At 43.4% G+C, this 21,396-nt stretch overlaps 1 protein-coding gene across 1 annotated transcript in view; it reads right to left on the minus strand.

Annotated features, from left to right (window-relative positions):
- The window catches only part of UNC13C (unc-13 homolog C), an 861,108-nt gene that overhangs the window by 134,124 nt on the left and 705,588 nt on the right, over positions 1-21,396 (minus strand). Inside the window, exon 29 of the mRNA XM_073653015.1 lies at positions 11,006-11,062. Coding sequence (XP_073509116.1) covers positions 11,006-11,062 — 57 coding nt within the window. The remainder of the gene's footprint in view (positions 1-11,005; positions 11,063-21,396) is intronic.

Consider the following 21,396-nt stretch of genomic DNA (forward strand, 5'->3'; position numbering starts at 1 on the left):
ATCGATAAAGATGACCCAACTCGTGTTATCTGTAACATTTGTCAGCAAAAGCTAAGTAGAGGCCAAAAAATACATAGTTTGAGTACTTCATGCATGAACCGGCACATGGACATGAAGCATAAGTTGCAGTGGGAAGCTCAGTGTGCTACAATGCGGCCTAGCCGGCCGGGCCAACCACCGTCTGCCATATCTTGTGCATCCGCGGCCTCTTCATCCTCTGTGACTGGGGGGACAGCAGTCACACCTGTTTTGGGGCGCAGACCTGCCACCTCTTTACCCGCAACAGCCAGCGTGATTGGCAGGTCATCATTTTCTTTGGAGGTGGTAACACCAGCTGGTGTTGAGCGCTGTCCGACATCGATAGCACCACCTTTGGATCAAGGCAACCTAACATGTCCGCCTGCATCTTCCTCACAGACCGGCAGTTTGCCGGGGACACCCTTATCAACCCCGTCTAAGCACAATAGCCAGCCCTCGGTCCCTCAGATGTGGACAAGTAAAACACCATTTCCTCCTAGCCATGAGAAAGCTAAGAGGTTGAATTTCACCATCTGCAAGCTCTTGGCTACAGAAATGCTGCCTTTCCGCCTGGTGGACACAGAGGATTTTCGAGACCTTATGTCCATCGCAGTGCCCCAGTACCAGATGCCCAGTCGGCACTACTTCTCAAAGAAAGGTGTGCCTGCGCTCCACCAGCATGTCGCACACAACATCACCGCTTCTTTGAGAAACTCTGTGTGTGACAGGGTGCATTTCACCACAGACACTTGGACGAGTAGGCATGGACAGGGGCGTTACATGTCGCTGACTGGGCACTGGGTAACTATGGTGACAGCAGGACAAGGGGCTGCTGTCCAAGTGTTGCCGTCCCCACGAGTTGTGCGTCAATCCTCTTTATCTCAAAGTTCCTCCACTGCTTCTGCCTCCTCAACCTCCTCTCGGTCTTCCACCTGCACCCAAAGCCTGTCTGGTCATGCCACAAGCTTTCTAACTGCGCAGAAGGGATCCTGCACACCTCCTTACTATGCTGGCAGTAGGGCTCAACGTCATCAGGCGGTTTTTACATTGAAATGTCTGGGAAATGTGAGTCACACAGCTGAGGAGTTGTGGTCAGCTCTGGAGAACCAATTTCATGAATGGTTGTCTCCACTGGACCTGAAACCAGGGAAGGCCGTGTGCGACAATGCTGCAAACCTGGGTGCGGCCCTTCGCCGGGGCAATGTCACACACGTGCCTTGTATGGCTCACGTGTTGAACCTGGTTGTCCAGCAATTTTTAGCCCACTATCCCAGACTAGATGGCCTTCTGCAGAGGGCACGGTCGCTGTGTGCTCACTTTCGCCGTTCGCATCTCGCAGCTCAGCGACTTACATCTCTACAGAAGTCGTTGGGCCTGCAACTTCACCGGCTAAAATGCGATGTGCCTACCCGGTGGAATTCAACTCTGCACATGTTGCAGCGACTGTGGCAGCACCGACAAGCCCTGGTGCAATACGTTCTGACGTATAGCCTGGGCCAACGAGATCCAGAGGTGGGGCAAATCACGCTGGAGGAGTGGTCTCAGATCAGGGACCTATGCACCCTTCTGCACAGTTTTGAAATGGCGACGAAGATGTTTAGTGCTGACGATGCCATTATCAGCATGACTATTCTGGTGATTTACATGCTGGAGCACATGTTAAACAGAATTCGGAGTCAGGTGGTGGCACAAGAGGAGGTGGAGGAAGTAGAGGAGGAGGAGTTGTATGCGGAAGGGCTAACATCTGCAAGGTCCAGACGGTCGGCAGCACCAAGGCGGCAGGCATGTGAGGGTGGGGGAGATGGTTTTACCAGGGCGCATGGTAGCAGCCAAACTAGTGAGGAAGGTGCAGGAGCCCAGGAAGAAGTGGAGGACGAACTGATGGAAGACTCATCAGATGAGGGAGACCTTGATCACATTTCTGTTGTGCGAGGTTGGGGGGAGAGGACAGAGGAAGGAAGCATGATTGTTACCTCGCCACCAACACAACAGGGACTTGGTGCTCCTGGATGCGCAACACACATGAGTGCCTTCTTGCTGCACTACCTGCAACATGACCCTCGAATTGTGAGAATTAGAAATAATCCTGACTACTGGGTTGCCACACTGTTAGATCCCCGGTACAAAAGTAAATTTGCAGAAATTATTCCTGCCATAGAAAGGGATGCACGCATGCAGGAGTATCAGCAGAGACTGTTGCAGAATCTTACATGTGCTTTTCCACAAAATACCAGTGGTGCACGTAGTGAATCTCACAGTTCCAACTTGCCAACCGTGGGACCGTCAAGTGTTCAGCACTCAAACCGTAACAGAACCACAGTATCTGCTGGTAACATCAATTTTGCGGAATCATTTCACCACTTTTTTAGCCCATCCTTTGCAAGGCCACAGGAGACAAGAAGTCTGACACATAGTCAACGCCTAGAGACGATGGTACAGGAGTATCTCCAAGTAAACATTGAAGCCACGACTGTGTCACTGGACCCTTGCTCTTTTTGGGCTTCCAATCTGGATAAATGGCCGGAGCTAGCCACTTACGCCTTGGAGATCTTGTCATGCCCCGCAGCCAGCGTTCTGTCTGAACGTGTGTTCAGCGCTGCTGGTGGTGTGCTGACAGATAAGCGCACGCGGCTCTCCACTGATAATGTAGACAGACTCACGTTCATAAAGATGAACAAATCATGGATCCGAAACGACTTTTCTACCCCTGTGTCATCCTGGGGAGAGTAAAAGCTTGATGATTGGTTAAAATCACCCTACCAACCGTTTTAAGCTTTCAAATTACTAATCATGTTTATCTGTATCTTGGCTGGAAAATAATTTGGGCTTTGTAGCAGTGTGCAGCACTGATTCTATTAGGCCATCTATAATAAGCTCCACCAGATTTAAAATTACTAATCATGTTTATCTGTATCTTGACTGGAAAATAATTTGGGCTTTGTAGCAGTGTGCAGCACTGATCCTATTAGGCCATCTATACTAAAGCTTCACCAGATTTAAAATTAATAATAATTTTTAGCTGCATCTAGCCCGGAAAATAATTTTGGGGCTCCGAGATGCGCAAGACACATAAGTGCCTTCTTGCTGCACTACCTGCAGCAGGACCCTCATATTGTCAGAATTCGAAGTAATCATGACTACTGGGTTGCCACACTCTTAGATCCCCCAAACTTTTCGATCAACCTTTTCATTTTAATAAAGACCAAAAAAATGGTCATTTTTGAAATTATAAGCATTAGCAGGTTGTTAGAAACTGAACTCAAACAGTTTTCAACTCAAAACTTTATTCTAGGTGATGTTACATTTTCACATAGGACCCCTTGTTCGAAAGGAGCTTCTGAACTCTCTCGTCCATTGAATTTGTCAGGTTTTGGATGGTTTCTGCTTCAATTGTTTTGCATGAGGACAGAATACCCTCCCAGAGCTGTTGCTTAGATGTGAACTGCCTCCCGCCATCATAGACACTCCTTTTAATGATGCTCCAAAGGTTCTGAATGGGGTAGAGGTCAGGGGAGCATGGGCGTCACACCATAAGTTTGTCCCCTTTTATGCCCATATCAGCCAGAGATGCAGATGTTTTATGTGCAGCATGAGATGGTGCATTATCATGCAGAAAAATTATCTTGCTGTGAAATACACGGTTCTTCTTCTTGAACCATGGCAGGAAGTGCTGTTTGAGAAAATCCACATACATTATGGAGTTCATCTTTAGCGCCTTCAGGGATCCTAAAGGGGCCGACAATCTCTCTCCCCATGATTCCAGCCCAAAACATTACTCCACCTCCTCCTTGTTGGCGCTGTAGCCGTGTTTGCGTGGGGTGTCCATCAACCAGCCATCCTCCACTCCATCCATCTGGACCATCGAGCGCTGCACGGCACTCATCCGTGAACAAAACAGTTTTGAAATCAGTCTTCATGTAATGTTTGGCCCACTGGAGCCGTTTCTGCTTGTGTGAAGTGGATAGAGGAGGTCGACAGGATGGCGTATGCACAGCTGCAAACCTCTGAAGGACCCTGCATCTTGTTGTTCGGGGGACGTTGGAGGCACAAGCAACTTCAAAAACTTGTCTGCTGCTATGACAAGGCTTTTTTGCCGCTGCTCTTTCAACCTGACGTAATTGCCTGTAGGAAAGAGTCCTCAATTTGCCCTTATCAGCACGCACACGTGTGTACTGTGAATCAGCTACATACTTCTTGATTGCCAAGACACTTCATCCTGATCATCGCACAATGTTGATTGTAGTCATGCCTTGACCTAAACACTCCACAATTTGTTGCTTCTCAGCAGCCGACACATCCTTTTTCTTTCCCATTTTGGCAGAAAATGTAGGCTGCTTAATAATGTGAGAGAGCCTTCTTAAGTAGTCTTGCCTTTCATTGGACACACCTGCCAAACTAATTAGCACAGGTGTCTGCAATTGCTTACAGTGATATAAAGAGCCCTGACACACATCACCATCAATGAGTTTAACTGACAAACAAACAAATTCTTCCCTTATCACTCCTAAACACTTTTTGCATAATAATTTGGAACGCAGTGTACATGTGCTTTTCCACAAAACACCAGTGGTTCACGTAGTGAATCTTACAGTTCTAACTTGCCAACCATGGTCTGTATGGAGTTGTTCAATAAAGGGCCCAAAATTAAGATAACATAGATGGGAGAGGTCTCTATGAATAGGAATTCCTAAGTATTTGATACCCTGTGAGGGCCAGGCAAAGGGAAAGTTGGACTGGATGGAATCCTATATGGATTTGGGGAGGGAGACATCGAGGGCCTCAGACTTCGCTGCATTGATTTTAAAATTTGACCATGTAACAAAGTGATCTATTTCAGCCATAACAGCATGGATGGATATATGTGATTGAGTGATATATACTAGGACATCATCAGCAAATAGAGAGCACTTGTACTCGGTGCCTCCCACCTCAATCCACCTAATATTGGGGTTATGGCGAATTGATGAGAGCAGGTGCTCCGTCACTAGGATGTATAAGAGAGGGGACAGAGGACATCCCTGCCTTGTCCCATTGGTGATTGTGAAAGGTGATGAAAATGTTCTGACGCACCCCCTGGGCCTTGGGACACCCGGAGCCGGACCCTTTTTGGTGGATGCTGGTGGTTGTAGTCTTCGTGGCGGCGATGTGGTTTTGATGTTTAAATGTCTGACTACGCCACCCATGGATTGCGGTCAGAGTGAACCGCCGCTCCAGGGCAGACCGCTGAGGCTGGTGTTGTGGGTGCAGCAGAGCGTAGCATAACTCCCCACGGGAGGAGTATAGCCTCAGGGCAGTGTATGCGGAGGATGGAGGTGATGGTGCAGGGCAGCAGCAGTAATGACACGGAGTCAGTGATGCAGTTCAGGGCCTTTACTCACAGTTCTTATTATCCAGACCACGTCTGCAGGTAACGGCTGCCCACGTCGTACTGTGCTCACCAGGTGAGGGGCTCAGACAACTCCCAGATAACTTTGGAGCGCTTCACAGGACCCCCTTTGTGTGTCCTTTGTCTGGCCTTTCTTACCAACACTTCTGTCCGGCTGCCTCGGGCCTCCTCTTGGTAAACTTGGCGCCAGTTTCCCTGACCCTATGTGGTGCCTTCCTAGCGGGTGTAGCGAGGGGCTGCGCCACATAAAATGTCAGAGCCTCCGGTTTCTAGCTGAGGGTCGTTTCCTGCCTCCACTAGTTCAGGGACCGGTCTCCCCCTTTGGCCTGACCCCTCCACGCAGGTGGATTCGGGCGTGCGGTGGCGACTCGCCCGTCCGCACCCCTGGGATCCCTTCATTCCTCGTTCCTGGAGCCTTCTCCGCTCCTCTTCCTTCCTTCTCCCTCTTGCAGGCCTGGGCCTCTGTTACTAGGCCCGCCTCCGGAGCAGAGCTCATGCAGAGCCCCTGCTCCCTGCCACTTCTGCTCAGACTTCTCTGCACTGAACTAAGATGGTGCCCACCTTTTATACTCCCTTCTCAATGCACCCAGGAACTGCTTCCTCCCTGCTCCTGCACTACAGGGTTCCCCTTCCTCAGTGTTCCCTCCCCCCAATCCAGCCAGGGACAGGGACTGTCGTGCCCATCTCAGGGGCATATTGGTCGCCCTGCCCCACGGCAATGTGGTGTAATGCATGCAGGTGTCGGGTCCTGATCCACACTCCATCCTTACCTGAGAGTGAGATATCACACCTCTGGGTGAGGTGCAATACGTCTGTAGCAACCGAGCCCTCAGGGTGCTACAGTTCCATTCATCTTCAGCCTAGGTGACGTATTGTGATACAGGGACGTGATTTTGGCTATAAAAGGGTCCCCTAGACCCCTACCCCAAGCTTTTTAAGAGAATCATATATGGCGTGCCAGGAGACTCTATGGAATGCTTTCTCAGCATCCAACGAGAGTATCTACTTACAAATTTTTAACTGCATCTAGCCCAGGAAATATTTTGTGCCTAGTAGCAGTGTCTGCTAGTCAGCGGATTATCCCGGCTGTTAAGCAAGCTACACCACCTGTAGTTTGGACACTTAATTTTTTCAAAGGAAATGCTTCGGGACCACGGGATACTCAGTGAAGAGCATCAGGAGGCACCCCAAGGCATAGGGGCTGGGACTGGCAGTAGGATGCCTTGCGGTGGACAGCCGAGCTCGATCCTTATAAAATCTTTTTAACTGCAGCAGCTTTAGTGGACGCTACTGGAGCTGGAATTACGTGGCTGCTGGCATGAGACTTGCCCTCCAATAGATCCTTGTAAATGGATTTAAAGTGTATTCATTCAAATTAGAGAGACAATTTAAATTAAAAAACTTAGAGCTGCCTCCACCACAGGGGGGCTCGCTCGACCCACCAGCGGACAGGCACCAGTATTGGGAGAGGGGGGCTGGCCGTCAGGGTTCACCGCGGCTCTGGCACAAACCCGGCGACACGGAGGTGGCACGGGCAGGAGCGGACTGAACGTGTCAGCTTCTCACTTTTTGGATTTTAGAAGGGCATGACATGCCTATATCTGTGTCTCCCCCCCCCTTTTACTCCTCCACCTCTTTTCTTTTCTCATGACTATATGTACTTGTCACTTTTCCATGTGTTAGTTGTGTCTTCTGAGCAGTTTGTCAGCTTTTGGACACCTTTGAAGGTGTTTTCTATGTGTTTCTATGTGTTTTTGTTTGCCTGTCATTGGTTTTAACGGTGTTCGAAGGTGTTCGACGAACAGTTCGACGAACAGTTCGGCGAACACACGGGTGTTCGACGAACCGAACCGAACTCGAACACTACGGGGGTGGCTCAACACTAGTCATCATATACCGACCTCTGGGATTGGTCACTGCCTTTATTGACCAATTCTCCACCTGGCTTCTCCACTTTCTCTCTGCTGACATTCCCACCATCATCATGGTTGACTTCAACATCCCCACTGACACCCGTCAGTCAGCAGCATCCAAACTGCTGTCGCTTACTTCATCTTTTGCACTTACTCAGTGGTCCTCCTCAGCCACCCACACAGACGGACATACATTAGACTTTATCTTCACTGGACTCTGCTCCCTATCTAACTTTTCGACCTTCCCCTATCTGACCACCATCTACTCACATTCTTATCCCTGTGCTCCTCATCTGCCACCCATGTTCAGCAGCTAGGCAACCCCCGCAGAAAAGTCACACCTCTAGACACTCACTAACTATATTCTACCACTGGCATCCATATCCTCACTCCACAACACAGACAGTGCCACTGCTTTCTACAATGCCACTCTCGCATCAGCTATTGACTTGGTCGCCCTTCTTGTGCATGGCACAGTGCGATGAATTAATAGACAACCCTGGCACAATAACCTCACTAAAAAGCTTCGGCAAGTGTCCAAGGTTGCGGAGCAGCATTGGAAGAAAACACATTTGCAAGATGACTTTACTGCATTCAAACAAGCAACACTCGCATTCAAATCAGCCCTCACTTCTGTTAAACAGGCCTACTTCACAAACCTCATATCATCCTTGTCCTACAACTCCAAACAGTTATTCAACACTTTTAACTCCCTCCTCCGCCCCCCACTGCCCCCTTTGACCTCCCTTATCTCTGCTGAGGACTTTGCCATACACTTCAAAAACAAGATCGACCAAACAAGGCAAGTCTTTATTGTTCGACCACCACAACCCCTTTGTTTTCCAGACCATTGCCCTTCCCCCATAACCTCCCTCTCCAAAATTATTGAAAGAGAGCTTACTCTTCTCTTCTCCAAATCACACCTCACCATTTGAGCACTCTACCCCATCCCACCTCCCCCCAACTTCACTCCCACATTCATCCCATCCCTAACCCATCTCTTCAGCCTATCACTAACTTCTGGTACCTTCCTCTGTTTTCAAACATGTCACAATCACACCCATCCTCAAAAAGCCATCCCTCGACCCAACTGCTTTGTCCAGCTATCGCCACATATCACTACTCCCATATTCCTCCAAGCTCCTTAAGCAACATGTTCATGCTGAACTTTCCTCTCACCTCTCTTATAACTCTCTCCTCAGCAACCAACAATCTGGCTTCTGTTCACTCCATTCCACCAAAACTGCCCTGACCAAAATTCTTAATGACTTACAGCCAAAGCTAACAGACAATTCTCTATACTTCTCCTTCTAGACCTGTCTTCTACCTTCGTGACAGTTGACCACAGTCTCCTACTACAGATCCTCTCTTCTTTTGGCGTCAAAGATCTTGCCCTATCCTGGATCTCCTCATACTTTTCCAACTGCACATTTAGCGTCTCCCACTCCCACACTACCTCCTCATCCCGCCCTCTCTCTGTTGGAGTCCCTCAAGGCTCCGTCCTAGGACCCCTACTCTTCTCCATCTATACCCTTGGCCTGGGACATCTCATGAAGTCCCATGGCTTCCAGTACCATCTGTACGCTGATGACACTCAGATATACCTGTGCCTCAACGCATCCGATTAGCCACCACATTCGGATCCTTCAGAAGGAACCTGAAAACCCATCTCTTCAAGAAAGCATACAACCTGCAATGACCACGCTGCCTCCTCATCACCATCAGAGCTGCTGCTACCCCCAACCTACTTTCTCCTTCCCCACAATCCGGTAGAACGTAAGCCTGCAAGGGCAGGGTCCTGTTCCCTCTGTACTAGTCTATCATTGTTAGTTCATTTACTGTAAGTGATATCTGTTTTTTGTATGTAATCCCTTCTCATGTACAACACCATGGAATCAATGGTGCTATACAAATAAATAATAATAATTTATAATACTGACAGCAGCATTTAAATTACGGGTATCCTGACTGCAATTTGTGTCCTCCTGTGAAGTCCTTGTTGCCTGTATACTACCTTATATAGACCAAGAGATTACATGATCACAGATTCAAGTCCCCCAAGGGGTATTGTAATTAACGTAAAAAAAGAAGACATTTTTAAAGCATGAAAACATTTTTTTAAAATATAGAAATTAGATTCATGCTTTTTTCCTCGTTAAAAAAAGCAAAAACAAAAAAAACATTTGTTATTGCCACATCTGTAAAAGTTCAATCTATCAAAATATAAAATTAGTTAATCCTTATAGCAAATGACATTAAGAGAAAAGAAATAGCAACTACGGAATTGCAGTCTTCTGATTGCTAAACCTCTCTAAAAAATCCAATAAAAAGTGATCAAAACATCATGTATGTTTTGATCAAGTCCTCCAAGTCCTCAGACAATTCAATTACCGGAAAAATAAAAAAAACATTACCGGTTTCAAAAAATGGTGACACAAACCAAATTTTATTATTATTATTATTATTATTATTTTTTTTTTTACAAACTTGCAATTTTTTTCACCACTTACTGTATCGATTTAGAGAATTATGTTTCCAGGTCATTTTTACCATACAATGAACATTGTAAAAACAAAACTAAAAAAAAAAAAAACTGTGGGGGAAAAGCGTTTTCTTTGCCAATTCACTGCACCTTAAAAAATGTTTCCTGGTTTTGAGTCCACTATATAGTAAAGTGGATGGTGTCATACAAACACTACAACTAATCCCACGAAAAAAAAAATCAGGTCCTCTCATGGCTTTGTCAGAAAAAAAATAAAAAGTTATGGTCCTTGGAAAATTGGGAGAAAAAAACAAAAGCATAAAAATAAAAAATGAGCCACGGCCGGAAGAGGAAATATTATAGTGTTCTAGGGATGTATTAAGGAGAATCTGCCAGCCCAACCTGCACATAAGGGCATGCAGGTCTTTGAAATGTAAATCCATCTACACCTTTATATCTTTCAGCTGTTGCTGCATTCCTGGATAGTTTAAATTTCTACTCATATGCAAATGAGGCACTAAATGCTCTGGGAATTACAGATTATTCACTTAAAAAGCCACAGCTTCCCTGGGTTGTTTCTCCACCCAGCATCAGGTTCTATAACTTAATTTAACCTGTGCAATATCAGGTGCCAGCAAGAAAATCAGACAGAGAGCTGGTTTTAGGATAAGAAATGCAAAGCACTCAGGAATGCAACAACAGATAGAAAATATAAAGGTGTCAATGGATTTACATTTACATTAATCTTACAGACTGATTCCCTTTAAGTCAGACAATGAAAACAATTCAACATGTCCATGTCATGCAACTCTGACACTCTACCAACCACTTTTTAATGGCATTTATGAAATATTCAAGGGATTGTATGTCAAAAGTGGTAAAACCATTTTAAGTGTTAAACTGAAAAATTAGCTAGCACTATGATGAGAGCAAAGAGATGGCACAGAAATCAGAATAGTGCTATTTCAAATGTCCATAATGAAAGGTCAAAATGGTGGGACTTGATGACCTGCTCATCACCTGACATTTTGTACCGGAAGGATGAAAGTGGCATTACCGTGTTACATAATAATAGCAAAATTCTCTTCTCATGCTGACTTATTGTATCAGAAAGAATAGTGACAAGACAGAGATTACAATGAGACATGAATAGTGAAGGATAAAGTTACTGTGGCAGGTGATTAACTATTGATTTAACAGTATTACCTTTAATTTAGACAACTGTCCAAGGTCTTTAGCTGCACTGAAAATCATCTGAGCCCCCTGGAGAAAATAAAGACAACAGATTTATTATCCAAATAAATTCAAAGGAAACAGTCATGAATATTAATACTGTCACATCTAAATGGTATAATTGAGGCACAGGAACAGCATGCAGAGTTTAAGAACTGCTTAATTAATATGCAGCAATGTTTGGAGAAATAGCATTAACTTTCTGCAGCATGCGTTCTTTGTTCTAAATCATTCCTGTATCACAAGATGAAATAGAAACCCTTTCATGAAAGAACAATTCCTTCACCTTTGTTCACACATTTGTAAATGATAAAGTAAAAATTGGAATGAATTCATTTATAAGGAGTTTGAATGATTAATTAACGTATAGTTCACAATCACCCTCCAAATTCATTTGAGAGCAGTTGGAAGAGATGGATCTTAAGGCAATAAACTGGTTCAATTAGCTAATCTATAATGTATGAGTAAATAATAATTATATGTATTTCATTACAATTATTCCAGAATTTCTTCCACCATAGCCTCTGTCATGTAATCTGTGACTTCCAACATCTGTCCTCCAAATTTATTAAGGAGTAGCATCTCTAAGTCCCAGTACTGTCCCTGCTCAAAGCCCACAAATGTACAGGTAAAATGACTGCTATTATTTGCGTGTAAATCACTCTTTAATGGGGAAGAAAACAGGTTAGTAACCACAAAGATATAATTGTTGGTTAACATTAGAGCTGCTATTATTACAGATGCATTCTATTTAACCCAATCATACATGCACTATTATTCCTCACACGTATGCCAGGGTAATGTGGCTGACTCATGTATAAGTAGTGCTTTTGGCTGGTACTCATTTATGGACACTCTACAGTACATCTGGCTTATGGTACTACTGCATTTAGATTTATTTTATAAGCTGGCTCTGTTATCAGGTTTTAATGACTAGCATTTTCATTAGGACACTTTTTGACACTATTAATGTGAAAAAGGGACCTGTGAAAACTCTTACGGAGATGCTGTTGTGACACATTTATATTTCTACTGCTTTGGTTCGTATTATTTCTATGGGGACTGCTGTGATTATCTTAACTGTATAATTGTATGATCACTCTTTTGGATGACCCAGTTTTAACCACTGCAGTGCTTGACCTAAATGTATGCAAAAGTCCATGTGAATATTGCCTCATCTACAGTTATGGCCGAAAGTGTTGGCACCCTTGAAATTGTTCCCGAAAATGAAGTATTTCTCCCAGAAAAATATTGCAATTACACATGTTTTGTTATACACATGTTTATTTCCTTTGTATGTATTGGGACAACATAAAATAGAGAGAAAAAAAGGCAAATTGGACATAAATTCACACTAAACCCCCAAAATGGGCTGGCCAAAATTGTTGGCACTTTTCCAAAATTGTGGGTAAACAACTTTGTTTCAAGTATGTGATGCTCATTCAAACTCAATTGTGGCAAGAATCAGATGTGGGCAATACAAAAATCACACCTGAAACCAGATAAAAAGGGGAGAAGTTGACTCAGTCTTTGCATTGTGTGTCTGCGTGTTCTACACTAAGCATGGAGAACAGAACCCAAATTGTTGAAAAATATCAACAACTCAAGGTTACAAGTCCATCTCTAGAGATTTTGATGTTCCTTTGTCCATGGTGAGAAAACGTAATCAAGAAGTTTACAACCCATGGCACTGTAGCTAATCTCCCTGGACATGGACAGCAGAAAAAAAAATTGATGAAAGGTTGCAACACAAAAGAGTTCAGATGGATAGGCAGCCCCATTGAAGTTCCAAAGTAATTCAAGCTGTCCTGCAGCCTCAGGGTGCATCAGTGTCCATCGACATTTGAAATACCCATCGACATTTGAATGAAATGAAACGCTGACAGACAGAGACATAAAAAAGCTAGACTGCAGTATGCCGAAATGTACGTGAGGAAACCAAAATCCTTCTGAGAAAGCATCTTCTGGACAGATGAGACCAAGTAGAGCTTTTTGGTAAAGCATATCATTCTACTATTTACCCAAAACGGAATGAGGGCTACAAAGAAAAGAACACAGTACCTACAGTCAAATATGGTGGAGGTTCAAAGATGTTTTGAGGCTGTTTTGCTGCCTCTGGCACTGACGTGAGAAAGGCATCATGAAATCGGAAGATTACCAAAGGATTTTGGGCAGCAATGTAGTGCCCAGTGTAAAAATGCGGGGTTTGTGCCCTAGGTCCTGGGTCTTCCATCAAGACAATGACACCAAACATACTTCAAGAAGCACCCAGAAATGGATGAAAGCAAAGCGCTGGAGAGTTCTGAAATGAGTCTGGATCTAAATTCCATTGAATACCTGTGGAGGGATGTTAAAATAGCTGTTTGGAAAAAGCACCATTGAAATATGAGATACCTGGAGCAGTTTTCAAAAGATGAATGGTCCAAAATTCCAGTTGAGAGGCTTGATGGTTATAGGAATCAATTGATTGCAGTTATTTATTCTAAAGGGTGTGCAACTAAATATCAAGTTAAGGGTGCCGACAATTTTTCCGGGCCCATTTTTGGGGTTTTGTGTGAAATTATGTTCAATTTGCCTTTTTTTCTGTTTTCTCATGTTGGTCCAATACACGCAAAGGAAATAAACATGTGTATAACTAAACATGTGTAATTGCAATCATTTTCTGGGAGAAAAACTTCATTTTCTGGAACAATTTCAAGGGTGCCACCACTTTCGGCCATAGCTGTATTTATCTGGATACTCAACTACAATAGTCTACTGTGATAACTACTGGACACCTTGGCAAAATACAGCATTGACTTCAGTGAATCATCACAAAAATGTATTGGGCTGGTCAGGATAATTAGGTAGAGGTTATGCTTTAATCAAAGGCTCCTTATCAGCATCTAGTCTGTCTTATAGCTCCAAAGATTTAATTTTACTGAGTTCTATTATAATATGAAAACTTTTTTATTCATTGTTATCCACATATGTGCTTGAGTTTTTACATTCCCACCTTCTCATAAACTTTACCACAAGACTTATCCCAGTCCTAACCCATCTCTATAACTTATCAATAACCCCAGATGTCTCATATTCCCCTTTCAAATGCACACCATCATCAAAAAGCCATCACTTGACTCAACCTCTTTATCCAGCTATCACTACTCCCATATGCCTCAAAACTCTTTGAACAGTATGTCACCTTGAAATCTCCTCCCACCTCTCATCCAATACACTCTTCGACCAAATACAATCTGGCATTCGTCCCCACCACTCTACTGAAATGACCTAACCAAAGTTACAAATGACCAGCTATTTGCTAAAGCCGCTAGAAAATGCTCAAAGCCTCGTCCTAGACCTGTCCTCTGCTTTTGACACAGTGAACTACTCCCTCTTACTACAAACTACAAACCCTGTCATTCATTGGCATCAAAGATCTTTCCCTTTCTTGCCCTTTCCTAGATATCCTTATACCTCAATACACAATTGGCTTCTCCCATTCCCTCACTACGTCCTCACCCCACCTTCTCTCTGTTTGGTGTACGTCAAGGCAATGTCCTGGGAGTCCTCTTTCTCTCCTTTTAGATTTTTGGCATTGGACAGTTAATGGAGTACTATGGCTTCTCGTACCAACTAAATACTGATGACATTCAAATCTACTTCTCTGGCCCAGATGTCTGCTACCCCAAATTCCATATTGTCAATCCGCAATCTCCGCATTCCGATCATACTTTCTGAAACTCATTGAGGTAAAAACTGAACTCATCATCTTTCCCCCATCTTCTCCATCCCCTTTCCAGGCCCATCCATCACGGTAAATAACCTTACACTTTACCCTGTCCCACAAGTCTGCTATTTGGGTGTAATCCTTGACTATGCTCTGCCCTTCAAACACATTCCTAAAATACATACATGCCCTTAACACCCCCTGCTACTTCTCAACGTAAAAACATTTTGACTACTGCAATATCTACTCTTTGACCTTTTATCTAGCAATTTTGCATGCCTCCAATCTATTCATAACTCAACTTCCCAATTAATCCACTTCTCTCTCCACTATCTTTTTGCCTCTGCCAATCCCTTCATTGTCTTCCAATTACTCAAATAATCAAGTTCAAAATATTAACATGATAAACAAAGCTGTCCATAATCTGTTCCCCCCATACGTCTCTAAACTATTTCTCTGATACTTAATCACACGTAATCTTCAGTCTCCACAAGATCTCCTTGTTTTCTTGGCCCTTGTATGTTCCTCACATAACCATCTATAAAATTTCTCCTGAGCATCCCCCATCCTCTGGAATTATTTTCCTTAGTATATCACATTGTCTTCCATAATTAAAACCTTCTTACGCAATCTGAAAACTCATCTCTTCAGGAAAGCCTACAACCTGCAATAATCCCACTGTTGTCTCGTTACTACCTGAGTTGTTTAAATCCCCCAGACTACTTTCTCCTTCCCCAACACCTTACAAATTATAAGCTCATGAGGGCAGGGTCATTTCCCTAACTGTACTAGTTTGTCACTAATAGTTTGCTTATTGCACTTTTATATTCTATAATTATTACGTGTGTCCTCTTCACATTTATAGCACCCTGGAACTACATTACTGAAAATCCTTTAATTAACTGAAAAAAACATGTATACTAATATGAGGCCTCCTAGGAGTCTATTGAACCCGTTTTGAGCTCTTTCATGTAAGCACAGCCTTATTAATGTTCAAGTAACCTCAACCTATCTGGCTAAGAAAAAACGGATAGTAACCATTGGTAACGAACAGTAGTAATAGGATCTACGGATCTAATATTCGACAAAAAGGTAATATGCAAAAAAAAGGTAATATGCAAAAAAAAATAAATAAAAAGCATACTTTATGAAGTAGATAACTGTTTAAATTTGTGGATTATGGAGATTTTTCTTTTGGCTTTAAAAAAAAATTATGGCTTGCCCATCTTACAATGCAAAAAGAATACTATCTGTATGGCACACAAGCCTTAGTTTCAGGATTTTAGTTTAATAGCAAAATTAGGATTAGGATAAAATTTCGCTTCTGGAATTGCTTCCATTTTTATGCTGGCTGCCATTGTTCAACATAATTGGCTGGGACAGACCATGTGATGTGATAGCTACAGAGCACTGTGGGGATTCCCGTGTGTGCATGACTGAAGTCATTAACCTGCTTTTGGATTTTTCAGTAGTGAGAAATTGCACTGGGATTTAATATTTTTTGTGGCCCTTGCGAATCAAATCGCAGAGTGTTCAAATTCATATAGACATGCAAATTTCAGGAAATTAAACTCAAATTCGCTCCTCCAAGGAAAGATACACTTATCTGCAGTAGTATTTATTAATTCTCAGTTATAGCAGTATTGTTAGTCTTTTCTCTTATTTTTGTATAAGATCATCTTTTGTATCTACAGTACAGACCAAAAGTTTGGACACACCTTCTCATTTAAAGATTTTTCTGTATTTTCATGACTTTGAAAATTGTAAATTCACACTGAAGGCATCAAAACTATGAATTAACACATGTGGAATTATATACTTAACAAAAAAAGTGTGAAACAACTGAAAATATGTCTTATATTCTAGGTTCTTCAAAGTAGCCACCTTTTGCTTTGATGACTGCTTTGCACACTCTTGGCATTCTCTTGATGAGCTTCAAGAGGTAGTCACCAGAAATGGTCTTCCAACAATTTTGAAGGACTTCCCAGAGATGCTTAGCACTTGTTGGCCCTTTTGCCTTCACTCTGCGGTCCAGCTCACCCCAAACCATCTCGGTTGGGTTCAGGTCTGGTGACTGTGGAGGCCAGGTCATCTGGTGTAGCACCCCATCACTCTCCTTCTTGGTCAAATAGCCCTTACACAGCCTGGAGGTGTGTTTGGGGTCATTGTCCTGTTGAAAAATAAATGATGGTCCAACTAAACGCAAACCGGATGGAATAGCATGTCGCTGCAAGATGCTGTGGTAGCCATGCTAGTTCAGTATGCCTTCGATTTTGAATAAATCCCCAACAGTGTCACCAGTAAAGCACCCCCACACCATCACACCTCCTCCTCCATGCTTCACGGTGGGAACCAGGCATGTAGAGTCCATCCGTTCACTTTTTCTGCGTCGCACAAAGACATGGTGGTTGGAACCAAAGATCTCAAATTTGGACACATCAGACCAAACCACAGATTTCCACTGGTCTAATGTCCATTCCTTGTTTTCTTTAGCCCAAACAAGTCTCTTCTGCTTGTTGCCTGTCCTTAGCTGTGGTTTCCTAGCAGCTATTTTACCATGAAGGCCTGCTGCACAAAGTCTCCTCTTTACAGTTGTTGTAGAGATGTGTCTGCTGCTAGAACTCTGTGTGGCATTGATCTGGTCTCTAATCTCAGCTGCTGTTAACCTGCGATTTCTGAGGCTAGTGACTCGGATAAACTTATCCTCAGAAGCAGAGGTGACTCTTGGTCTTCCTTTCCTGGGGCGTTCCTCATGTGAGCCAGTTTCTTTGTAGCGCTTGATGGTTTTTGCAACTGCATTTGGGGACACATTTAAAGTTTTCCCAATTTTTCGGACTGACTGACCTTCATTTCTTAAAGTAATGATGGCCACTCATTTTTCTTTACTTAGCTGCTTTTTTCTTGCCATAATACAAATTCTAACAGTCTATTCAGTAGGACTATCAGCTGTGTATCCACCTGACTTCTGTACAACACAACTGATGGTCCCAACCCCATTTATAAGGCAAGAAATCCCACTTATTAAACCTGACAGGGCACACCTGTGAAGTGAAAACCATTTCCGGTGACTACCTCTTGAAGCTCATCAAGAGAATGCCAAGAGTGTGCAAAGCAGTCATCAAAGCAAAATGTGGCTACTTTGAAGAACCTAGAATATAAGACATATTTTCAGTTGTTTCACACTTTTTGTTAAGTATATAATTCCACATGTGTTAATTCATAGTTTTGATGCATTCAGTGTGACTGTACAATTTTCAAAGTCATGAAAATACAGAAAAATCTTTAAATGAGAAGGTGTGTCCAAACTTTTGGTCTGTACTGTATATATTTAATATCAAGCAGCCTCAGATTCTATTTTTCTACAGACTATTCATGAATATCTTAGCTGAAACAATAAATAAAAGACAATGCTTCTGGCATTACATTTCTCGTATTTCTCTAATATAGAAAAAAGTGTGAGAAACTGTGTCCTGTTTCTATTAAAAATGTAGAGGTTAATAGCACTTGGGAAATAACCATGCTGAAGAATAGTATGAACTTGACCTCTCATTTGTAGCTACAGTACCATTTGAGTAAGAAAAACAGTTTTTCATACTGCAGCAACCTATTATCATGTTCTATTTATTATCCCTCATTTGTATACAGTAGTTCTATCCTACAACCCAGTAGACATAAAGTACACTTACAGTACATTCAAAACCTTCATTTTTCTGCTCATTTAGAGATACTGGAGCAATGGTTAATTCTAACTCTTAAAGCTTTCAATTTAATACTAAAATGCTACTTATATAATTTAGCTGCATCGCCCACAAACAGCTATTAACTAAATGTAGCTAGGATAAATAGACAGTAAGTGATGCCAAAATCTGTCAGGATAGTGCAAGCCGTTACTACCCATTTTGTGTTAAACAACCATCTGCTTATCTTCCCTGTACAGTGAAATACTAGCATGTGTTATATCACAGTTACCCTAAGAACTATAATTACAAGAGTTTTTTGGCAGGGTAGCAAGGACCATTCCACATGGCTTTGTATTAAAACAGATGATAAAAATATCCATTTTGCATCTGCATCAGAAGGATTTATGACACTTGCTGTATACAAGATGAATGGAAAAAATACAGCTATGGGCTAAACATGTAAAATTAAACCCTTTCTTGTAGAGACATGGTGGGAGGCAACCACGCTGTATCAGTCTTACTCAGGAGTAGTGTAGCTACCAGGGGGCAGAGGGTGCGGTCATCCCGGGCCCTGTGCTCAGGGGGGGCCCAGGGTGACTGGAGCTACGCTATGCTTAACTATATCAGAGTGCACAGCGCTCCAATATGGTTAAGCCAGGGCCACACAGCATGCGGATCGCTGCTGGCTCCCTTTATCCTGTGCTCAGATGTGTTCACATCTTTTAGACGTGAATACATCTGAGCAACACTGCAGCACCGGAAGGTAAGGGAGCGCATTCAGTGGAGTGAAGAGGTCGCACATTGCTGACCTCATCACTCTTCTGCTGTGATCACTGAGACACAGAGAGGCAAAGGATGCGTCGTAGTATGGAGAAGAGGAAGCATCGGGGACATTTAGAGAAGTGGGGGACATTTTGGAGAGGTGGGGGGTGTATGGAGAAATGTGAGTGTGGGGGGATCATATGGAGAAACGAGTGTTCAATATGAAGGGGGGACAGTTTAGAGAGGTGGGAGCGTAGGGGAAAATATGGAGAAATGGGGGAACAGGATGGCGAATTGGGAGCATGTGACGACCATGTGGAGAAGTGAGAGTGTGAGGGGATTGTAAGGAGAAGTAGGGGGACAGTATGTGGAGATGGGAGCGTGGGGGGACAGTATGGAGAGCTGAGAGCATGGGAGACAAGGCAGATAGCTGAGAGCATGGGAGAAATGGGTGTTCAGTATGGAGAGGTGGGAGTGTAAGGGACAATATATTGGAACAGGATGGAGAATTGGGAGTGTCTGAGGACCTTATGGAGAAGTGGGAGTATGGTGGGATTATATGGGGAAGTGGGTGCACAGTATAGAGAAGTGGGAGAAAATATGGAGGAGTGGGGGGACCATATGGAGAAGTGGGGGACATTATGAAGAGGTGTGAGTGTGAGGGGACCATATGGAGAAATGGAAACGTGGGTGGACCATATGGAGAGGTGGGTGTACAATATGAAGAAGTGGGGGACAATATAGAGAGGTGGGAGCTATGGGGACAATATGGAGAAATGGGGGAAAAGGATGGAGAATTGGTGGCATGTAGGGACCATGTGGAGACGTGAGAGTGTGAGTGGATTGTATGGAGAAGTAGGTGAACAGTATGTAGAGATGGGAGCGTGCAGAAACAGTATGAAGAGCTGAGAGCATTGGGGACAATATGGAGAAGTGGGGGCACAGTATGGAGAAGTGGGGGAACAGTATGAAGAGATGGAAGCATGAGGGGACAGAATGGAGGGGTGAGCGTTTTGGGTATAATATGGAGAAGTTGGATTCATGTACTGACAGTGCATCTGGTAATAGATTGATATACTGACCGTGGTCTTGATCATGTACAAATGTACCAATCCATAACTGATCAGAGGTCGTCAGCCAGCTGAGGTGGTCACATTTCTGCCACTGGCTCTCTACGGTGGCAGTCACCCGGGTGCCGCCGTCGCCCTGTTGCTGAAGTGGGAAAGGTAAGCGCCTTATAGTGCTGAAGGTTAGAGGGACTTTTATTGTATATGAGGGATGCTAATGTGAAGGCACAGTATCTTGTGGACAGTATGCAGAGGAGGAAACGTGTGGTTCTAGTGCTGTATTCAGCTACTGACGGTGGTTCTAGCACTGCATTAATTTACCAATAGTGGTTCTGGTGCTGCATTGATGTACTGAAGGTGGTTCTGTGTATATGGAAGCTGTGGAGCCACCATACTGTGTATAGAGAAGTTGTAGGGCATTATATTGTGTATAGAGGAGCTGTGGGCCCATCATACTCTATATAGGAGAGCTGTGAAGACTTCATACTCTGTATAAGTATACTGTATATAAAGGAGTTGTATATTGGGGGACCCAGTGGACATAATTAAATGTCAAGTTGGCAATTAAGAAGCATTATTGTCATAGGGGCACTCAGAGTATTGTAACCAACAAAGGGGCAAAATGTGGACATTTTTCTAGGGCATTTGCACAGTGCATTAATCTTTTAAAAGGGAGTAATTTTACCATCTAGAGGGCATAAAGGAAACATTATTACTTTGTAAAGGGCACAGTGGTGGCATTATTATGTGGAGCAATAAGAGGAGCTCTGTTTTGTACCACACAGCATGTGCAGCAATAGGGACCCATTCGAAAGCAGAGGCTCAGTATTGGGGTATCAGCAGGAGATTGTGCAGGTTGAGAATAGATGGGGATGGGGCTGGAAATGTGTGAAGTCAAATGTGTTTTCGTTGTAATCTCTGCAGACGAGTCTTGGCTGGCAGAAGAAGTTGTCATGTTGGTCTGGGCCAAATGGAAAAGATGGGAAAATGAACTACTCCACCAGAAAGAAAGTCATCTGTAAGTCACTATATATAACTGTACTGTGATTACTTGTATGGTCTGCAGCACTGGTATCTACTACTATATGGTCACCATATGGTGGTAATATCAGTGTTGGTCTTTGTGTAAAGATTAATTTTCAGTAA

This window comes from Phyllobates terribilis, unplaced genomic scaffold (genome assembly GCF_046119375.1).
Source record: "Phyllobates terribilis strain yellow unplaced genomic scaffold, ASM4611937v1 Scaffold_11__3_contigs__length_659146591, whole genome shotgun sequence".
NCBI classification, from domain to species: domain Eukaryota; kingdom Metazoa; phylum Chordata; class Amphibia; order Anura; family Dendrobatidae; genus Phyllobates; species Phyllobates terribilis.